The sequence below is a fragment of the Erythrolamprus reginae genome, chromosome 3 (assembly GCF_031021105.1).
Source record: "Erythrolamprus reginae isolate rEryReg1 chromosome 3, rEryReg1.hap1, whole genome shotgun sequence".
Classification (NCBI taxonomy): Eukaryota; Metazoa; Chordata; class Lepidosauria; order Squamata; family Dipsadidae; genus Erythrolamprus; species Erythrolamprus reginae.
Window position 1 is genome coordinate 92,292,614 of NC_091952.1, and position 22,117 is coordinate 92,314,730.

The window sequence follows — 22,117 nt, forward strand, 5'->3', positions numbered from 1 at the left end:
GAATCAAATTATGTAGGCTTTAATGACAATTAACCACAACTGAATAAGAATGTATTCAATTTATTTGGCATTATGTACTAGATACCTGGATTCTTGATATAAGAGAATAAAAAGGCTGGATGTTCTTTAGAAGTTCAGAAGTTAATATTATAATAATATAATAGTATATACATAATATAATATTATACTATGTATATAATACAGGTTTAGTCCTCAACTTACAACAGTTAATTTAGTGATTGTTCAAAGTAGCAATAGCACTGAAAAAAGTGATGTGTGACTATTTGTAAACATACAATCTTTGTAGCATCGCCATGAACATGTGTTCAAAATTCAGATGTTTGGCAACTGGCTCATACTTATGACATTTCCTCTGTCCCAAGGTCACATGATTTCCAACCTTTTTTACGAGCAAAATCAATGGGGATCAATTTTTTTGGAGTTATGAGTAAGGTTAAAGAAATATTGGTCGTTTTGCTTTTAAAGTTGAATGTATGGCATTAGTCTGCTAATATACTTGTTTTTTATTTTAATTTACTAGGTTGGAAGACACTCAGGGAAAGGTATTAGAAGGTTGAGAGGAAGTAGAAAGGGAGGAAGAGAAGGAGAGAGAGGTTGAGGAGGAGTGAAGAGAAAGTAGGTAGGAGGAGGAAAGAGAGAAAGAGAGAGAGGAGTGCAAGAAAGAATAGTTAAAGGGGCAGACTGGTGTTGGTTAAGAAAAATAAATAAGATATTGGCTTATGAACAATGGATAAAAATGTGTAATTATGTATGCTGTATGTAATATTGGAAGGTTATACATGTTAAATTTGTATGTGAGAAGGTGGAGAAAAATAAAAAAATGAAAAAAACCCTCATTTAACAAAAGTCTCACTTAACAACTGAAATTTTGGATTCAATTGTGCTTGTAAATTGAGGACTACCTGTATAATACAATTATTGCTAGTATCTTGGTGGGAGAGGAGGACAGGAAACAATAAAAATAAATTATTTCATGCCATTTCTATTGCATAGAAGATCAGAAAACAAATAAACAACATCAGGAAATCCAGTATCGGTTACCTTTCTTTCATCCCCTTCTGTTGTTGACATATCAAAGGACTCCTCTATAGTTCTAGACTGATTTTCAGGGAAGGAAGCAGGATCTGACACAACAGTTGCCTCTTCTATATTGCTTGTGATAGCAGATGACTGAAATCTGCAGGAGAAATAAAAACATAGGGAACATTGCTTTAGAACAGGGCTGTCAAACTTACGGCCCATGGACTGAATGCATCATGTGCTGGCCACGCCCATGCACAATTTAGAGAAGGGAGGAAAATCCTGATACATCTCATGATGATGTGTGATGATGTGAGTTTGACACCCCATTTTAGAAATAGAACCATATGAAAACGAATTGAGATATAGCTTAGAAGGCTGAACTGATGGCCAACACCCTTCTTTCCATTTTGCTTCACCAACTCTTAACATGACCAGTCATGTACAATTAAGAGGGCACTGCCTGAAGTTGTTTTCAAATTTAGGAATAGAAATGGTTTCTCTTACAAGCTTCTAAGAGATTCAATCACAGCACTGGGATTCCACCAACCCTTGCTTTTGTAATTATAAAGAAGAGACTGCACAATCAAGGCAGAAGGGGGAAAAAGAGATGAGATGAAATTATTTTGCTTGGTTAAAAAAAATAGACATTAGCTCATCATAGAATTCCCCATGATAATTCACCAAGAATTCCAATTATTGCGAATTAGCTAATCTGATTGCTTAGTTTATAGGATCCTATACTGTAGTTCAAGTTGTTTATTCTGCTACAGTAAATGACTCTTTGTTAATTATTTAAATAGTCTTAAATAATTAATTATGATGCTACCTGTATTACATTAGGTCTCTCAGAACGTTTAGCCAGAATTGCTCAATTCTGCCACCATGATTGTATATGGTTTATACCAGTGGTTCCCAACCTTTTTTTGCCCATGCCCCACCTAAGCATCTCTCAAATCCTGATGCCCCCCCCCCCCGTGACATATAGTTCTTACTATTCAAAAAGTGAACTACTCACATGGAGGAAGCCTAAAAGGCTGTTAATTTGGTTTAAATAAAGTTCCATTTGCCCCCCTCGAAAACCAAATTGCCCCCCTAAGGGGCGTGGGCCCCACATTGGGAGGGTTGATTAATGTTGTCTAAACACTTCTAAAATATAGGGCAAAACCTATAATATTTTCAGTCCCACCCTGCTCCAAAATAACTCTATAGATTTGAATGGGTAAAGTTAAAGATTTGCAAGATTGATTTCACCACCACAAAATAGAAATCAGCTCCATAGGAAGTTTCTAACTACTTTTATTAATATTATCTATACTAAGGGAATTTTGTAAGTCTCACTATGATTTCATGCTTCCGCCAGATAAATCCTCCCATATGTACATGAATTAGGGAGGTATTTGGCTGAATCACTTACATATGTTTATTTTATTTTATTTAGTTTGTCAAACGTATACAAAAAAACAGGTTTAGTATAGGTTTAGGTGTAAGTATAAATATATAAACATATGGGAGGGGGGGGGCAAGAATACTTGCCTGAATCACTAGCTCATTCCTTTATCTTGTTTTGAATTTAAGAAATATCTCCCCCCCCACTGCTTTGGTAATTAATGTGACCTATCTCTGTTATCTTTCTTACTTTAGTGCATACATGGGTGTATTCTCTTTGCCTCTCTCTCTCTCTCTCCCTCCACTTATGGTGTATCTTGAAAGCCACTGACGCTATTGCCTTGGGCTTGTTTTAGGAACAGAGACTGATGTTACCTGTCTAGCTGTGAATGGAGAGGTGATCCTTGTTCCCATGTTGAGTGTGAAGCATTTCACATTCAGAGAAGAAAACTCAGAACACCTCATCCTTTCTACCTGAAAAGTGGATTTGCATCCCTTTCATCTCTTCCTTTTCTCTGTGCCATGCTGCTGAATTCACGAGGTGTGCCATCGTTGCAATAAATAAATAACAGAGAACAAATAAGCTTTATTTCTCTCCCCCCTTCTCTCTTATACATAAGGATATGATAACCACACCTGTGTTAAGCTTAGTTCAGGAATGTTCAGGAACAAAAATATAAAAATAAATCCCTTAACTAAGATAGACTTGAAATAAAGTTGAAGGGATCAAAGAAGCTACAAATCAACTTACATTATATGATGGCTCATCCAGACAAAATAGATTAAAAGGAAGTGGCTTTCATATTTTTCACATTCAATAATTTAGACCATCCTCAAATCACAGGCTGTATACCTCCAGGCATAAATCATTGGCATTCTCACCTTCCTATTCCTGCTGCTTTTCCCTTAGTCCTTTCTAATTTTTTTTAAGCCAATAGCCTAGTTTTATCACTTAACAAAACTTAATGATCAATTCTTCCTCACTGAGAATGGGAACCCAGCAAATCGAGTTGCATCACAGGGGACATTAGTTGTTCCCTGCCAAATCACATAGCACTGTAAGAAGGAGATTACTGGTTTTCTTGTGCTTTAACAGAAATAAAGAAAAGTTTAAAAAAAGGCCTAAAGGTAGAGTACGAAAGTGGATTTGTGATCTGTGATCCCGAGGGAGATATAAAAAGGGAACAATTGTACAATTCCTCACTACAAGGGATGATTCTTTTTTAAAAAAATAGCAGCATTTTGGATAGATACAATACTGTGGTTTGCTTATTTTGCATTTATTCAACTGACCTGGCGAACCTCCGAACATTTAAATAATCAGTTCAAACTAGCATGGATGTTATGGCTACACTGGATTACTTTTGCTTGATGTGCAAATGACAGTCTGTACCTCAAAGAAATGGCAAGATGATTAACTCTAAAAGAATAGTCACTGAATTTTGATGAGCTTTTATACATTCCATATTTTTGACAATGACTTGAAAGCTACAGCTGACACATCATGCAATAGCTGTAGAAGTCTGATACCCCAACATCATTCATTCATTGAATTTGGGGAGGGGGTCCTTTCTGGCTCTCTACAAGGAGGCACTTCTGCGCCCCCTCCTCAAGAAGCCTTCCCTGGATCCAGCCATTCTTAACAACTATTGGCCAGTCTTCAACCTTCCCTTCATGGGGAAGGTTGTTGAGAAGGTGGTGGCACTCCAACTCCAGCGGTCCTTGGAAGAAGCCGATTACCTAGGCCCTCAACAGTCAGGATTCACGCCCGGTTACAGCTTTGGTCGTGTTGATGGATGATTTCTGGCGAGCCCAGGACAGGAGTTTGTCCTCTGTCCTGGTGCTTCTTGACCTCTCAGCAGCTTTTGATACCATCGACCATGGTATCCTTCTGCACCGGCTGGAGGAGTTGGGAGTGGGAGGCACTGTTCTCCAGTGGTTCTCCTCCTACCTCTCCGGTCAGTCGCAGTCGGTGTTAGTGGGGGGTCAGAGGTCGACCTCTAGGCTTCTCCCTTGTGGGGTGCCTCGGGGTCGGTTCTCTCCCCCCGCTATTCAATATCTACATGAAACCGCTGGGTGAGATCATCCAAGGGCATGGGGTGAGTATCATCAGTATGCTGATGATACCCAGTTGTACATCTCCACCCCATGTTCAGTCAGCGAAGCAGTGGAAGTGATGTGCCACTGTCTGGAGGCTGTTGGGGTCTGGATGGGTGTCAACAGACTCAAACTCAACCCTGATAAGATGGAGTGGCTGTGGGTCTTGCCTCCCAAGGACAATTCCATCTGTCCGTCCATTAGCCTGAGGGGGGAATAACTGACCCCCTCAGAGAGGGTCCACAACTTGGGTGTCCTCCTCGATGCACAGCATACATTAGAGAACCATCTTTCAGCTGTGGCGAGGAGGACGTTTGTCCAGGTTCACCTGGTGCACCAGTTGTGGCCCTATCTGGACCAGGACTCACTGCTCACAGTCACTCATGCCCTCATCATCTCGAGGTTTGATTACAGTAATGCTCTCTACATGGGGCTACCTTTGAAAAGTGTTCGGAAGCTTCAAATCGTGCAGAATGTAGCTGCGAAAGCAATCATGGGCTTCCCTAAGTATGCCCATGTTACACCAACACTCTGCAGTCTGCATTGGTTGCCGATCAGGTTCTGGTCACAATTCAAAGTGTTGGTTATGACCTATAAAGCCCTTCATGGCATCGGACCAGAATATCTCCGGGACCGCCTTCTGCCGCACGAATCCCAGCGACCAGTTGGGTCCCACAGAGTTGGCCTTCTCCGGGTCCCGTCAACTAAACAATGTTGGCTGGCAGGATCCAGGGAAGAGCCTTCTCTGTGGTGGCCCCAACCCTTTGGAACCAGCTCCCCCCGGAGATTAGGATTGCACCCACCTTCCTTGCCTTTCGTAAACTTCTTAACACCCACCTCTGCCATCAGGCATGGGGGAATTGACACATTTCCCCTGGTGTATATATTTTATGCATGGTATGTTTGAGTGTATGTTTTATTTTAAATAAGGGTTTTTTTTAGTTTTTTAATTATTAAATTTGTTTCCATATATTGTTCTTATTATTGCTGTGAGCCGCCCCGAGTCTACGGAGAGGGGCAGCATACAAATCTAATAAATAATGATAATGATAATGATAATGATAATGATAATTCATTCATTCGTTCATTCATTCATCTATGTCACCCAGCTCCCTAGGGAATCAGGGCAGCTCACAACAAAAACGAACATGAATCAGTATAAAATCACTTCAATTTAAAATAATTGCAACCATCCATACATTCATGGGCTGATCTCACTAGTCATCCTCCCAAGACCAATGGCACCAGGCCTGTCAGAAAAGCCTTGTCTTTACTGCTTTCCGGAAGTCCAGTAAGGTGGGAGTAATGCAGATTTCAGGAGGTAGCTGATTCTAGAGTGACGGGGCAACCACAGAGAAGGCTCTCTCTCATGGATCTGCCCGCTTACACTGTTTAGCTTACGGGACCCAAAGAAGACCAACCCTGTGGGATCTTACCAATCGCTGGGAGCTTTGTGGAAGAAGGTACTCTGGCCCTGAGCCATGTAGTGCTTTAAAGGTAATAACCAACACCTTGAATTGTGACTGGAGACTGATAGGAAGCCATTGCATTTAGTGAAGAATTGATGTAGTGTGGGTGTATCTTAGTGCACCCACAACAGCTCACACAGCTGCTTTCTGGGCCAACTGTAGTCTCTGAACACTCTTCAGGGATAGCCCCAAGTAGAGCGCATTGCAGTAATCCATCCGTGAGGTGATAAGGGCATGAGTGACCGTGAGAAGAGCCTCCAAGTAGGATCACAATTGGTACACTAGTTGAACCTGTCTAAAGGTCCCCTAGCTACAGCTGTCAGGTATTGATCTAATCTTAGCTATGAGTCTAGGAGGACACCCAAATTGTGAACCCATTCTGAGGGGGTTAATTTCTCTCCCCCCCAGAACCAAGGAAGGAGAGTCGACATAGTCCTTTGGAGGCAGTATCCACAGCCACTTGGTCTTGTCAGTCTCACCTCATCCAGGCACCGGCACATCACATCCACAACTTCAGTGAACTGACATGGCATGGAGTTATATAGCTGGGTGTCATCAGCATATTTCTGAAACCTCATGCCATGTCGTTGGATGATTTCACCTAGAGGTTTGATGTAGATGTTAAATAGTAGGGGAGAGAGGACCAAGTCCTGAAGCACCTCACAAATGAGGGGTCTAGGGGTTAGACCCGTCCTACCAACATTGACTGTGATAGACCAGAGAGATAGGAGGAGAACCATTGCAATATGGTGCCTCCCAACTCCGACTCTCTTAGTCGGCACAGAAGGCTACCAATGGTCAATGGTATTGAAAGCAGCTAAGAAGTCAAGTAGCACCAAGATAGAGGAATGACCCCCATCTCAGGCTTACCAGATATCATACATCAGAGAGACCAAAGCAGTTGCTGTGCTATAGCCAGGCCTGAAACCCAGTTGAAAAGGGTCTAAATAATCAGTTTCATTCAACAACTGTCGGAGCTGGAGTGCCACCACTTTCTTTACAACATTTCCCACAAAGACAAAAGTTTTTTAATTCTGCTGGATCCAGGGAAGGCTTCTTGAGGAGGGGCCTCACAACTACCATCATTAATGGTTGTGGTACAAACCTCTCCCTCAAGGAAGTGTTGACCAAAACCTGGAGCCAGCCTTGTGACACCTCCCTGCTAGATGAAACCAGGCAAGAGGGGCACAGGTCCAACAAACAACTGGAGGAATTCATTGGTCCCATAGCCTTGTCCACTTCCTCAGGTGTTGCATGCTCAAATTCTTCTCACACAATGGGGAATACAATTATATCCACAAAGGAGAATATAACAGAACCTATCTCCCAGTCTTTCCTCTAATGGGAATTGCTGGCTTTGATGGACAGAAGGAATTTTATGGAATGGAATTTTTGATCCAACAAACACTACGTCAATTATAATGGGTCTCCCAAATCCATATACTGCTTTAAAAAAATCACTGAAGATGAAAAGGTCTGTGTTCAAAATGGTTAAGAGAAAGTGCAGAATAAAATGTCAACACCTACTTGATGGTTTTTTCCTTTATAAATCAATTTAACTCTAGTTAAGTTAAACTCTAGTTAAATTCTTAACTCTAGTTTATTTAAGAGATCCCAGAAAGCATAATTAATCACATTTGTGATCAATAACATAAACAAGACTCTGATGTGGGCTGTGGGCCCTGCAAACAGGATTCTAAAAACTAAAATGAAAGCACTGCTAAGGTGTATTTTTCAACAACCCATAAACTGAATTTATTCTGGATATATCTACATTATTAAAACTGATTTAATCTTTCAATATAGCTACATCTAAATTTGCATACAAAAACTAGAAAAAGCAAAAGAAGATTTTACTTGTTTTTAGGCACAAAGTAACAAGAGCCTACCTTAGAGAAATTATGTCTATTTCCTCCTTGCATGGAGGAAGTTCAAGTTTGAAGGTGTTTTCTTTAATATTCATAGCAACATCCATATTTATTGGGACATTTGCTGTCACTGTGGCTTTCATTTCTAGAACGGCATTAATTTCAGGTGTAATAATTCCCGTGTTTAAGATCATGTTCTTCTTCATACTGCAACAGTAAAGAAAACAACATATTTCCCCGACATATTGTAATGGTGAGGAATAAATGATGCCAGCTATTTTTTTCATGATGTTCTTTTAGCCTGATGACTTTAGATAACATTGATTGTACTTACTCAAGTCGCAGTATAGTTTTCAGTTTGATATCACTGTTAATTATGTCAGACCATGTGATTTGGGATATTGGTTCTGGGGTCACCACTAATTGAACTGTTTAAATGAAAGAAAATAAATCAATGCATGCATTAATGTATGTATATATAAAGGCAGACCCTACAGGTTCAAATCCTGGTAAGGGTATGGCTAACTGAAGAGAACAAAAGAGCTCGAAAGAGATCTATACTAGTCTCCCTTCCTTTTCGCTTATCAGTAGAAATATGTTACACACACACATATGAGATGAATTTTCTTTCATATCCCTGCTCATAATCTAGCAAAACCAACTGGCTGCATCAAAACGTTGCTACAGAGCACTGCACACCAAGACAACTAGACACAAGAACAGTTTTTTTCCGAACGCCATCACTCTACTAAACAAATAATTCCCTCAACACTGTCAGACTTTCTACTAAATCTGCCCTTCTATTCTACTAGTTTTTCTCATCATTCCTATCACCCATTTCCTCCCATGTTGACTGTATGACTGTAACTTGTTGCTTATATCCTAAGATTTTTATTAATATTGATTCTTTGCTTATTTGACCCCTATGACAATCATTAACTGTTGCACCACATGATTCTTGACAAATGTATATTTTATTTTATGTACGTTGAGAGCATATGCACCAAGACAAATTCCTTGTGTGTCCAATCACACTTGGCCAATAAAAATTCTATTCTATTCTATTCTATTCTATTCTATTCTAAAGTGATTGAAATCTGAATTTTTCCTTAGTTTTCTGCAAGTTTTTTTCTTTATTTCTTATTCTTTCTTCTACCTTTTCTCTGCAATGTTTCTGCTCAAAATCTTTAACAAAAGTGGTAAAGTAGGCATATGTACATGCTTGTATGTTCATATACATAAATATATTTATTTAATAATGAATAAAATGTATCGCCTTACCATCTCCAGAAACTTTTGTGTGAGCAATATGGACCAAACCTATTTGCCAAGGTAACCCAGTACATGTTGGGACAACGCGCTGGATTTCTGCAGACATGAAATATTTCTCCCACAGAATAGGTAGACGATTTTTAAGGATATCAGCAAAATATGTTACCCAAGGAAGATGGACATTTCCTCGATATGCCTGCAAAAGTAGATTTAATTCACTTAAACAAATCTGATGCAAACATGGCTTCCCCAAAGGAAAGCTTGCCAATACCGTGTTTCCCCGAAAGTAAGACAGTGTCTTACTTTCTTTTTATCTCCAAAAGCCCCACTATGTCTTACTTTCGGGGTATGTCTTATATTGTCCCGGGCACCGGGGCCGGCTCGTCTTCGGGCTTCGGCTCGGGCGAGGCCTCTTCGGGTGCCGGAGCCGGCGGCGACTTCCTGACGCGCTACCGGCTGGTGTCGTCTAAGCTCCGCAAGCGCTTCCTGCACAAGCCCAACGTGTCGGAGGCGTCGGAGCAGTTCGCGGCGCTGGCGAGGGAGCTGCGCGCCCAGGAGAGTCTCCCTTACGCAGCCTGGTGCTAGCTGGCGGTGGCGCGCTGCGCTCAGAGCTTGGGCCACCTGGCAGGCGAGGCAGCGGCCCTGGCCTAAGCGGCGCGGCTCTGGCTGCGGCACGAGCGGGAGCTCCGACTGCGGCAAGGCAGCTAGATGAGAGGGAAGCGGCAATACCCTCTCATCTAGCTGCCTTGCCGCAGTCGGAGCTCCCGCTCGTGCCGCAGCCAGAGCCGCGCCGCTTCGGCCAGGGCTGCCGCCTCGCCCGCCGGGTGGCCCAAGCTCTGGGCGTAGCTGCCACCGCCAGCTGGCACCAGGCTGCGTAAGGGAGACTCTCCTGGGCGCGCAGCTCCCTCGCTTTTAGTACCATGTTTCCCCGAAAGTAAGACATATGTCTTACTTTCGGGGTACGGCTTATATTAGCCGACCCCCCTGAAACCCCCGATATGTCTTACAATCGGGGGTGTCTTACTATCGGGGAAACAGGGTAGTAGCACATCATAAGTCAATAATATTTAGATATTATTAAAATAGGAATATTAGATAATATTTAAAATATAAATATTCAAGACCTTAAAAAGTAGGTAATAGTTTAATGGTAAATGTCAGAACAGTATGTAAAACAGGCACCTGTAACATTTGTCGAATACGATCCCCCTTTATATACGCAGTTCCAATTTCCTGTCCAAATATTTTGACATACCCTTCTATATCAGACAACTTCTCTGTTGTGATTTTCTGGTTAGAAGGCTGTATAATAAGAAGTAGAAATTAGAATGTTTATTATTTACTTGACTCTGCATTCTGATTCTGCATTTATGTATACGAAGCATCATACAATAGCCTTTAAAAAAATAAATCCAGTAGAAATTAAATAAAAATAAGCATCACAATAAACATAGATATTTATGAAAGGACCTCTATGGAAAAGTAAACTGAAAAAAAAAGAGAAAAAAATTACAAACATCTTTGCTGGCTTTCATGCCTCCGATTTGAGCCTCAGCATTAACACTACAGAATTGCTTATAAAAGCTGCAACCTTGAAAGAGATGGGCAGAAGACACAAACAACAGATAGAAGACATTTGCGTATTTTGGTAGCTCTGCAGTGGTAGAATCACAAGAAATAGAAAACAGCCAAATAAAATGAGGTTTTTTGACGGAGGTAAAAGCATCCACAAATGTATGTATGTATGTGTGTATGTATGTATGTATGTATGTATGTATGTATGTATGTATGTATGTATGTATATATGTATGTGCACATCTAAGCCAATCCAACATTAGAAAGGTGTCAGTACTTTAGCTGCTGTTCATTAATAAGAGAAAAATTTGGCAAAAGTAGATGTCGGGGGGGGGGGGGGAGGATGTAAAGGCAGATCAGAGTCTGCAAAAGTTAAAATACATTTATATACAGTAATAGTAGAGCAGAGTTGAAATGAATAGTAAATTAAAGGACTAGTTTTGTCTAGTAGTTAAGACACCAGGCTAGAAAGCAGGAGACCATGAGTTCTAATTCCACTTTAGCTATGAAAGCCGACTTGGTGTTAGTCTCTTTCCCTCAGCCCAACTTGCCTTATAAAGTTGTTGTTGTGGGGAAAATAGGAAGAGGAAGTTGTATGGGAAGTGTCCGCTGCCTTGCATTATTTGTACAAATAATAAGGATGGGATACAAATAAAGTATAGCAGCAGGGGTGATATTATACTTGTAGCAGGAATAGTATAATATAGCACAGAAGTGCAAGTAATAGTATAGAATGCAGTAGAAATAGACATATACAGCAGTAGCATATAGTATAGAAAACATTGTATTGCTTAAGTAGAATAAAAATAGAGTATAATGCAGAAGACATAGAAAGTTTTTGCACGTGTATATATATCTGTATCTCTCAGTTTTGTATCTTAGATATTTTTAAAAACAAAACAATTCCCCAATCCTTATAAGCAGATATAAGAATCCAACTGTCTACAGTCTAGTCTTTTGTTGAATTTTTGAATTTGGGTCAATCAAACAAACAGGGTATACTCTTTAAAAAGAACATGTGATAATCCATTACTAAAGAACTGAAAACAGAGGCGCTGAAGGTAAACCTTACAGTATTTTTTTTTAAAAAGAAGTGACAAAAATTGTTTGATTTTTAGAAGTACTGACTAGTCCTGAAAATTCATTAAGTCATTAATTCAATCATTAAGTGTTTTATCTCATGATTCTTGACAAATATATCTTTTCTTTTTATGTACACTGGGAACATATCCATCAGGCAAATTCCTTGTGTGTCCAAACAAACTTGGCCTATTCTATTCTATTCTGTTCTGTTCTATTCCATTCCATTCCATTTCATTCCATTCCATTCCATTCTATTCTATTCTATTCCAATCCATTCCATTGATGGAAAAACAATAGATTCCCCCACACATTTTAGGTAGATTAACATGGGAGGTATTATCCTCAGGAAAAAGAAAGCCATTGGAAACATTCAGAGCGGCTGCACATTTACCTCCTTCTGACGTTGCTGTGAATCACGACCTTTGCTAACTTGATGCAGGATGTCTTTGATTTCCTTTATTCTTTGTATTTGAACTCCCACCTATATTGAAAAGAAAAATATAACTGGGAAAATAAATCTATATACATTTGAACAATGTATTGATTTAAATAAAATATTAATATTAAAAATATTTTTAAAAATCTAATTTTTTTCATTTGTACCTCTGAATGTATCTGATTTGGCACAGCAACTAAATAAGACAGACACAGACTCCAATGGACAGTTAGGATGGCAGAAAAAATAATTGCAACCAGCCTGCCTTTCATTGAGGACTATATACTACATGAGCCAGAAAGAGGGCAGTGAAGATATCTAAAGACCCCTCACATTCTGGACATACATGGTTTCAACTTCTACCCTCAAGATGACACTATAGGGCAGTGATTTTCAACCTTTTTTGAGCCGCGGCACATTTTTTACATTTACGAAACCCTGGGACACATTGAGCCGGGGGAGGGGGGGTTGTTAAAAAAAGTTTGGACCAAAAAATTATCTCTCTCTCTCTTCCTCCCTTTTGCTCTATTTCTCTCTCCCTCTTTCTCTCCCTTCCTTCCTCTTTCTTTCTTTCTCTTCCTTACTTCCTCTTTTTTGCTCTCTTTCTCCCTCCCTGCCTCCCTCTATGTCTTTCTCTCTCTTGCTCTCTCTCTCTTGCTTTCTTTCTCTTGTTCTCTTGCTCTCTCTCTTGTTCTCTCTTTCCCCCTCTTTCTCTCTCTTGATTTCTTTCTCTCTTTCTCTTGCTTTCTTTCTCTTTCTTTCTCTCCCTCTTGCTTTCTTTCTGGAACCAACTACCCCCAGAGATCAGAATTGCCCCCACCCTCCTTGCCTTTAGTAAGCTTCTTAAAACCAACCTCTGTCCTCAGGCATGGAGGAATTGAGATATTCCCTTCCCCCTAGACCTATACAATTTATGCATGGTATGTTTGTGTGTATGTTCGGTTTTTAAAATAAGGGTCTTTTAATTATTTTAAATATTAGATTTGTTATATGTTGTTTCATTATTGTTGTTAGCTGCCCCGAGTCTACAGAGGGGCGGCATACAAATCTAATAAATGAATAAATGAATAAATGAATGAATGAATGAATAAATAAATAAATACATTTCTCTCTCTGAGCTTCACGGCACACCTGACCATGTCTTGCGGCACACTAGTCTGCCACGGCACACTGGTTGAAAAACACTGCTATAGGGCAATTCAAACATTCAATATACAAAACTATTTACATCAGGTTAATGAATATTCACCAGGCATTGCACACCTAAACAAAGAGACCCAAAGACAGTTCCATTCCCCACCCCATGCTATCACTCTATTAAACTACTAATTCCCACAACACTGTCTAGGCCCTGAGATGTCAAATCACCTAGTAGGGATTTATTACTTCTTATTCTTCTCACATGTCACATTACCTATTGTTATGACTCTAATTTGTTGCATCTCATGGTTTATTTAGATTGCTTTTATTTGGTATCCTATTATGTTGTATTATGTTATATTCTATGGCTATCACTGAGTGTTGTATCTATGATTTATTATGATTGTATTTTATGACTATGATTATCACTTGTCGTTTGTCTGTACACTGAGAACTTATGCACCACAGACAAATTAATTGTGTGTGTCTAATCACCTGACCAATAAAGAAATTCTATTCTGTTCTGTTTCATTCCGTCGCGTTCCGTTCCGTTATGTTCCATTATTCTATTCCTATTATATGTTGATCCATAACCTGCAGTACAGTGGTGGATTCAATTTGTTTTTACTACTGGTTCTTTGGGCATGGCTTGGTGGGCATAGCACATGAAGGATACTATAAAATGTCCATTTCCACCCCACTCCAAAGGAAGGATACTGCAAAATCCCCATTTCCTTCTGATCAGCTGGGACTCGGGAGGCAGAGAATAGATACAGGACGGGCCAGTCAGATGTGATATTTACCGGTACTCTGAACTACTCAAAATTCCCACTACCGCTTCTCCAGAACTGATCAGAACCTGCTGAATCCCACCTCTGCTGCGGTATATTTAAAGACTCTCTAATGTCTCTGCATTTTGAAAATCCCACAAAGGAAGCCATTTTTAATTAAGATGGCTTAATAGAAAATATCATTAAAAAAAGCTCCATATGTCTCCCCATCTACTTTTTAAAAATTATCAAATGATGCACAGATGAAACCAATGCTAAACAGATTTTTTTTAAAAAAAGAATAAATACATGAAAGATTCATTGGTTATATACAAGTCACTTAATGTTGACTTCAGAAGTCTGTAATTATCAGTATCGGTTAAAAAACAAAATACAGCTAAATAAAAACAATTGTATTTTCAGTATGAATTTCGGCATAAGAAATGAATATCAAGAAGCATAGGTTACACTTTTTATGCTTCTTGTCAGTATTCCCAATATGTTAGAAAGTAGTATGGGTAGGAAACAAAAAAACAGGAACTTTAATTTATAATTCTGTTCAACAGATAATTATGGTTCTATATTTAAATACCTCAAAAGGAGAAAATATGTTGCCCAGGAAGAGTCCCTTGAAGTTGGCCATTAGAAATGTTGGTTCCATATTCCCTTCTTCATGAAGAAACACTGAATTCATTCCCAGACGAGCTTTATACATTTCTGACAAGATAGATAATCCAGTAAGTCCAATTATGCCAAAACAGAAAATAAATACTTAACTTCCGTTTTTAATTGCTCAGTGCAATTTATGCAACAGCCACAAAGTCTACAGGATGTATAAAACAGCCTATTATAACAATGTTGGACAAGTGGAACTTCTATACATATTCCACACTACTCTGCTTTGGTTGGCCACCATTGGTATTGGAATTGTTCAAAAAGGTTAGGGATAAATCAGACCAAATGCAAAGCAGGATTACCCAGATGGTGAAAGGTTAAGACCAATCACTAGGAGAATTATTTAGAGGATCTGGGTATGGCTAGAAAAGGTAGGGGAGATATCAATTAATATATTGTTTATATATTATCAATAAAGTAGAGTATTTATAGATCAGGGTTGAAATGAGCGGTCCTTGGTGCTCTCTGAGCTTGCTTGTTTTCTTGTAGACATAATTACCCTTACTAGACTAGCTAGTCTTCAAATAACAGAGTAACAAAATTGGAAGGGATCTTGGAGGTCTTCTAGTCCAACACCTTGATCAAGCAGAAAACCCCATTTCAGACAAACGTCCAATATCTTCAGAAAACTCTCCAGTGTTGGAGCACCCACAACGTCTGGAGGCAAGTCATTCCACTGATTAATTGTTCTGTCAGGAATTTTTTCCTTAGTTCCTGGTTGCTTCACTCCTTGATTACTTTCCATTCATTGCTTTTAATTCCACCTTCAGGTGCTTTGGAGAATAGGTTGACCCCCTTTTCTTTGTGGCAGCATTGCTATGATATCATCCCAAAGTCATTTTTTCCATTAAACTAGATCCTTGCAACTCAATTCCTGCAACCATTCTTTGTATGTTTTAGCCTCCTGTCCCCTAATCATCTTTATTGCCTTTCTCTGCACATATTTGAAGCATTGTCACATGGAAGAAGAAATGAAGTTATTTCTTATTTTTCCAGAGGCCAGGATTAGAAACAAAGGATTATTAAAACCACAAGGAAGTGGGATTAGGTTAGATGTCAGGAAGAACTTCCTAACATGTTGTTTATCAGTAAAATAGGCTGCCATTTTACTAGACAGCTTCAACCAGAGACTGGATGATAATTTGTCAGATAAGTTTTTGTTGATTTTGTACTGAATGGAGTTTTGGATTGCATTACCTCTAAGGCTTCCTCTGATTGTATGATTATATGATTTGGGGTTGACATTCTCCACTAATGAAGGAGAGTATATTCAAATCTATAGTTATTCTGGATGAAAGATGAAAAACAAGTAATAAGGACACGATAATGGAACATATTCTCCATATGTTCCATGATCATTTATCCATGTGATAAATGGCACTGCTGAGCCAAATGATTCTTAAGAATTTATGTTTCAAGTAATAAATGCTGTACAATCAAAGACACTGGCATTAATAGTTTAACAACCTTTATCAAACAAAAGCTCCTGCTTATAAAATGGGCATGTATGTCACAAAATGTCCAGTATTCCTAATTGATAGGCCTTCATTTTCCTTTTCCTTTCGCAGACCTGGATCCAGAGCCCTTGGGGATTTGGGCAGCATAGAAATACAATAAATTAAATTATTTATTTATTTAGCTTTATATGCCACTCTTTTCAGCTGACTCAGGGTGGCATACAACAGAATGAATACAAATACAAAACATGTGAGAAATCTAATATTAAAAGTTTATTTATTTTAATATTAGGAGAGTCCCACTTTTTTTTAGAGAGGGTAATATCTATATAACTCCTTCCTATATTTGAACAAAAAAAGTCCTTTTGGAACGTTAGAAGCTGCTTGTGTTGTGTAAAAAACCATTAGGATCCGCAGGTAGAAAGAGGGAACCAACCATATTTTCCCCATTGCAGCAGCTCTGCTGCATTCTATAAAAGAAAAGAATCCTTCCATCAGCAGAACAGCTGTTCTGGATCCAAACCATACTTTGCTAAAGGAATAATAGAACTGTAGATGGATGATAAAGTTACATATAAAATGCAATGCAATTTCATGTATAAAAGTATTCTTTAGAGAGCGCAAAGTTCATCTGGAAAGTAAGTGCTTTTGGCATTCCTGAAAATACAGCTGGGAGAAAGTAGGTCTGAATAATGTGTATAACTTTGGTTTCAGCTTTTTGTGTGCTACTTAGTTTTATATCATGAAATTAATGAAATGGTCATGTAACGTCGCTCCCGAAAATCTGTAATGTTGCATGAAATGGCGCTAATTGAACTATTTGAATTGTACTAATTAATTCCACTTCTAAAAAAAAGGCGGAGAGAAGGTTTTGTTAAGCTATATGCACAAAGTTTTCAGATATGTTTTGAACTCTTTCTTTCTCTGGATATAGGTATTTCTGGGATTTACCCTGCAATTTAATGCTATGAAAGTTCTTTATAAGCCTCCTTCCCTATAGATGGGTTGTGTCCATATTGTGAATTGCACTGATCTGAGACTGGCACCATTCCTGACATCCCAATGTTGTTGTGACCTTGGGTGTAGCTTGAGAAACTGAACCATTAACTAGAGGGGTTAGTCTTGGTTCAAGATAAATAGACTATTCACCTTAGATGTTCCTTCTACTGCTGTATTTCAATTTCTCATCTCAAATCATTCAAACTTCAAAGAATTTCTACCATGCCTTGGTGGCCCTGACTTTTGCCAATCACTTGGAGATTTGCTAAACTTCTTTTTGCTACTATTTCAAGCATTGTTATTTTTTTGGAGACAAAAAAATAAATGCAACAAGAAAAGAGATAGGCCCTTTATGTTCCACTCTTCCATTGAGTGGAAAGAGTGCTGGCTATTGATACTGGAGGACAGAACAATAGGCATAGTTATGCAGTGAGACAATCCTACAGAAAATGATGTGATAGACCTGATTGTTTTGTGTGTGGAAGGGCTTGGTTGATCAACCAAGCTTTATCATAAAAGAAAGGGTTGAAATGAGCAGCCCTTGGTGCTCCCTGAGCTTTCTTTCTTTCTTTCTTTCTTTCTTTCTTTCTTTCTTTCTTTCTTTCTTTCTTTCTTTCTTTCTTTCTTTCTTTCTTTCTTTCTTTCTTTCTTTCTTGTAGATGTTGCATTACCCTTACTAGACTAGCTATCACTGATGATGTTACCTAGTTAAGAGTTTATGTCAGATATGTCCAAGAAAGGAAATCTAGAATTAGAACTCTTTGATATTACCTTATATTTAAAAGAAACCATTTTAAATATTGACAGGACTGCTGCAGCCTAGTGTGCTAATTGTAGGCTATAGAAAGGTGCTCAGGGGTGGGCGGGTTCCAATTGTTAGTTAAAAAAACCTCTCTGTCATTCAGCCTTAGGAAGCAGGCAATGGCAATCCGTTTTTCAAATCTTGCCAAGAATACTCCAAAGAGTCATCCAAGCAGCCACCACCAGGAGTCAAAATTAATTTTGAGATGGTAAAACAAAAACAAAAACTCTATAGAAAGGCATTTTAAGTTACCGTTTGGGTCTAAGTGATGTATAATAGTAGATGACAATATGTTGCTTACCATCAAAGAACTCCATGATGGAATATCTGCTGACTGAATAACCAGCCCATATTTGACTTTTTCCAGATAATATTTTGAGAGCCATCCGGTAAGAGGGAGCCCTGAAAGAAAAAGAATGTATCCACCAAGGTTTACATTGAACTCTTTGTTACTTGTGGTTAAAAATATTTTTTAATGAAACTTACATCATTAGGAATTCAGGAGATCTGCTCTCGGCTATTGTGCTGAGGTACATGGACACAAAGCTTTCAACCTGTATACTAGGCTCATGTAACATTGCATTAGCTAAGGCCATCAGGAGAGGTAAAGTAGGCTTTGATTCCAGAAGGACAAAGGCAGCACATGTGCGGACAAGAGGAGCATTTTTGTAATCCTTGATTATTGGAAGTAAAATTCCTTGCACCTGTTCAAAATAAATAGGAAATATGAGAGGTGTGAAAAGATCATGTGATACATCCATGGTCCTTGAAAATAAACAGACTGATCATGTTAATCTGGGATTGGGAGCCCATTCTTGCTTGTTCTTGGTTAAGAACTTCATCTGGAAAAGCCATATTTGATTTCTTATCTAGAATGGGAAAAAAGAGACACAGTGTTGCGGTACTGGAAAGAGAAACAACTAAGGGGACTAGTATCTTTTCCCCCCATTATCATCAAGTTTAGATGCCTGATGCCACTCTGTGATACATGTTGAGATGGATGGTTCTAGAAATAAATTAAATTAAATCAAATAAATAAAAAAAAAACAAATAAGGGAAATTTTTGTTTTGGAAAAGTTGTCCATCTTGGGGGAGGGGTGTTAAATTTCATGGAAATTGGTGTTGAAAATTTGTGTTATAGCCTATATTTTCTTTCTTTTTCTTTATTTCTTTTTTTCACCAGAAAGAGATGAAATTTACAAGGATATATAATTATTATGAGAGGATGAAATAAGCCCCAGGAAAATGTTGCAAAGTTTCCAGGTTGCACCATTTTTGACCATAGCGAGGATCATTTTGACAGCCAGCACAATTTTTTAAAATTTGATTTGGTATCCATTGCCACCCTGCCAACTGTACAATTTTCTACAGTTAATAAGAAAAACAAAACAAATGACTTGTGAAGGGATTTAGCAAGCACGAGAGAATTCAGCAGTACCTAATGCCACAAAGTAAAAATGAAGTTCAACCAACATAAAATAGTGGCTTTTCATTGTGGTACTTAATGTAAGGGGAATAGAGGAGGGAAAAGGATAGGAAATTGATACAAAAAGGTCGTGTTGATTAGGCAAAAGGATTGTTAAACTCTGAATTCAATATTTGCTCTTCTTGTCTTTGCCAAAGGTTTATATAATCAAATGCTTTTTTGTGGCTTAGTACAGCTTTCCCCATCTTACGCCCATCTAAGACATAAGCAGAAATTGAATAGAAATCACCTCGTGTGAATCTTCCCTCTAGGCTGAGCTGTTAAACTTCCCATAGGAAGTGAGAATTGTGAACGAAAGATGAGTTAGGAAATATTTTCCTGTCGCAAATGAGTTAAAGAGTATGCAAATAGCCTCATGTCTGGCCTATAGCAAGTATGTAGTTGGGGCACAGTCCTACTGGCAAGAGACATGGAGTTGTTTTGTGTAAGAAACTATGTGCATTCAAAAATCATACCCAACAAATATTTAGCTGCTATTCTCTCATTTGCTGAGAATAGAACCTTCAAAATATTTTTGCTCTTTGGAGAAAACGGCAGAATAATTCAAAGGAATTGTGTTGCCTTCTTCTATCACTATTTTTTTTCCTGTGAAAGCAGGAATAATGGCTTCAAACTTTATTATTTATTTATTTATTTATTTTATTAATTGGATTTATATGCACAAAGAACCCCAAAGGTAACAGTGAATTTGTCTTTTTTTCCCCCATTCACTTTTTTCAGGAGAATTCTCTGGCAATCAGAACAGAAGATTCTTGACAAATGTATATTTTATTTTATGTACGTTGAGAGCATATGCACCAAGACAAATTCCTTGTGTATCCAATCACACTTGGCCAATAAAAATTCTATTCCATTCTATTCTATTCTATTCTTCCCTCCACTGGAAAATATTCTGGCTTAATACAATAAACTATGACACATAATTATGGAACATAATTACGGATCAACTTATGTTCAACCACTTGCTCCATGATATTGTAACTATAATAATCAAGCAAAAGCAAGCCAATTAACCTCCTTCAAAAAACAAAAATGAAAACTCTCACTACTTACCCGTATAGGATCTTTTTTGGCAGGATTTCTTAGAGCCATGATAGCATTCTGCTGAATTCTAACATCAGAGGGAACAGCAGATTTTAGATATTTCATAATGTGTTTCAAGACAATTTGGTGTCTTATATTTCCAAAGGTTTTCAAAGCCAAGACACTTGCATCTATGTCAGATGATTTTAAGGCTTTTGTTGCAAAATCAGTCAGAGGCTGTAAAAAATATGGTGTTCTGGTAAACCTGGTACAGTGTTGTGGATAGTTAGTAGTTCCAATCAAGATTTCAAATGTACAAGGTACTCTTGTGAGTATCCCAACAAGTGGGAAAAGTATAGCTATTCCTTTGAATGACCTTTGGATGGACTGATATATACAATAATAGGTATCAGGAGGAAATAAAGATGATCCACTCTTGGTTTAGATGAGTTCATTTGGCTAAATGCAAATACATAATTCTAGCTAGTTACCTTGGTCACTAGGGGGAATCCAGGGGTGGGCTTCCATTCCCAGCCCTACTGGAATGGGTTGGGAGCACATGCCCCACACGTGCGCTCCTGCACCCAGCATGCACGTGCCCCCCACGCGGGATTCAGCTTCTGTGCATGCACAGAAGCCTAATCTTGTGCGAGGATGAGATTTCTGGGGTTTTTTCGCTTCTGTGCATATGCAGAAGCGAAAAAAAACCCGGAAACAGCATAAAAAAGGATAAGTGGCCGCTTGCTGCTGCCGCTCGCCCCACTCACCACCATTCGCCTCCCCACCCATGCGCCTGTCACGGCGGCTCCCTGCCACCTTTTGTCCTGCCTGCAGCCGCTGGCTGCCTTTTGCCCTGCCATTCTGATCAACAAGCTCTGCATCTTAGCCACAGACCTACTGTGAGCTACACACAAACACACAAACAAACAAACAAACAAACAAACAAACACACAAACACACAAACACACAAACACACAAACACACAAACACACAAACACACAAACACACAAACACACAAACACACAAACACACAAACACACAAACACACAAACACACAAACACACAAACAAACAAACACACAAACACACAAACACACAAACACACAATGTGTGTGTTTGTGTGTGTGTAACAGATTTTTGCTGATAATGAAAAGGAAGGAAGACTACTATAGATCTATTTCAAGCTTATTTGCTCTTGTTAGTCAGCCATACCCTTACTGGGATTTGAACCTGGGCCTCTGCCTTTTAAGGCAGTGGGCGTAGCCTCTAGACCAGTGATTTTCAACCTTTTTTGAGCTGCGGCACATTTTTTACATATACAAAATTATGGGGCACATTGAGCGGGGGGGGAGTGGAAGGGCTACAAAAAGTTTGGACAAAAAATTATCTCTCTTCCGCCCTTTTGCTCTATTTCTCTCCCTCTTTCTCTCTCTTCCTTCCTTCCCCTCTCTGTCCATCCCTCTTTCTTTCTTCCTTCCTTCCTTTCTTTTTTGCTCTTTCTACCTCTCCCTCCTTTCCTGCCTCCCTTTCTCTCTC

General features: G+C 38.9%; 1 protein-coding gene across 2 annotated transcripts in view; it reads right to left on the reverse strand.

Annotated features, from left to right (window-relative positions):
• Nucleotides 1-22,117, reverse strand: part of LOC139165747 (vitellogenin-1-like) — a 46,950-nt gene that overhangs the window by 23,301 nt on the left and 1,532 nt on the right. For both annotated transcript variants that reach the window (XM_070748991.1, XM_070748990.1), the window contains exons 3-12: nt 20,613-20,819; nt 18,560-18,777; nt 18,375-18,475; nt 14,733-14,857; nt 12,186-12,275; nt 10,319-10,438; nt 9,146-9,332; nt 8,199-8,292; nt 7,886-8,071; nt 1,063-1,198 (exon numbers count right to left, since the gene is read on the reverse strand). In XM_070748991.1, coding sequence (XP_070605092.1) covers nt 1,063-1,198; nt 7,886-8,071; nt 8,199-8,292; nt 9,146-9,332; nt 10,319-10,438; nt 12,186-12,275; nt 14,733-14,857; nt 18,375-18,475; nt 18,560-18,777; nt 20,613-20,819 — 1,464 coding nt within the window. The remainder of the gene's footprint in view (nt 1-1,062; nt 1,199-7,885; nt 8,072-8,198; nt 8,293-9,145; nt 9,333-10,318; nt 10,439-12,185; nt 12,276-14,732; nt 14,858-18,374; nt 18,476-18,559; nt 18,778-20,612; nt 20,820-22,117) is intronic.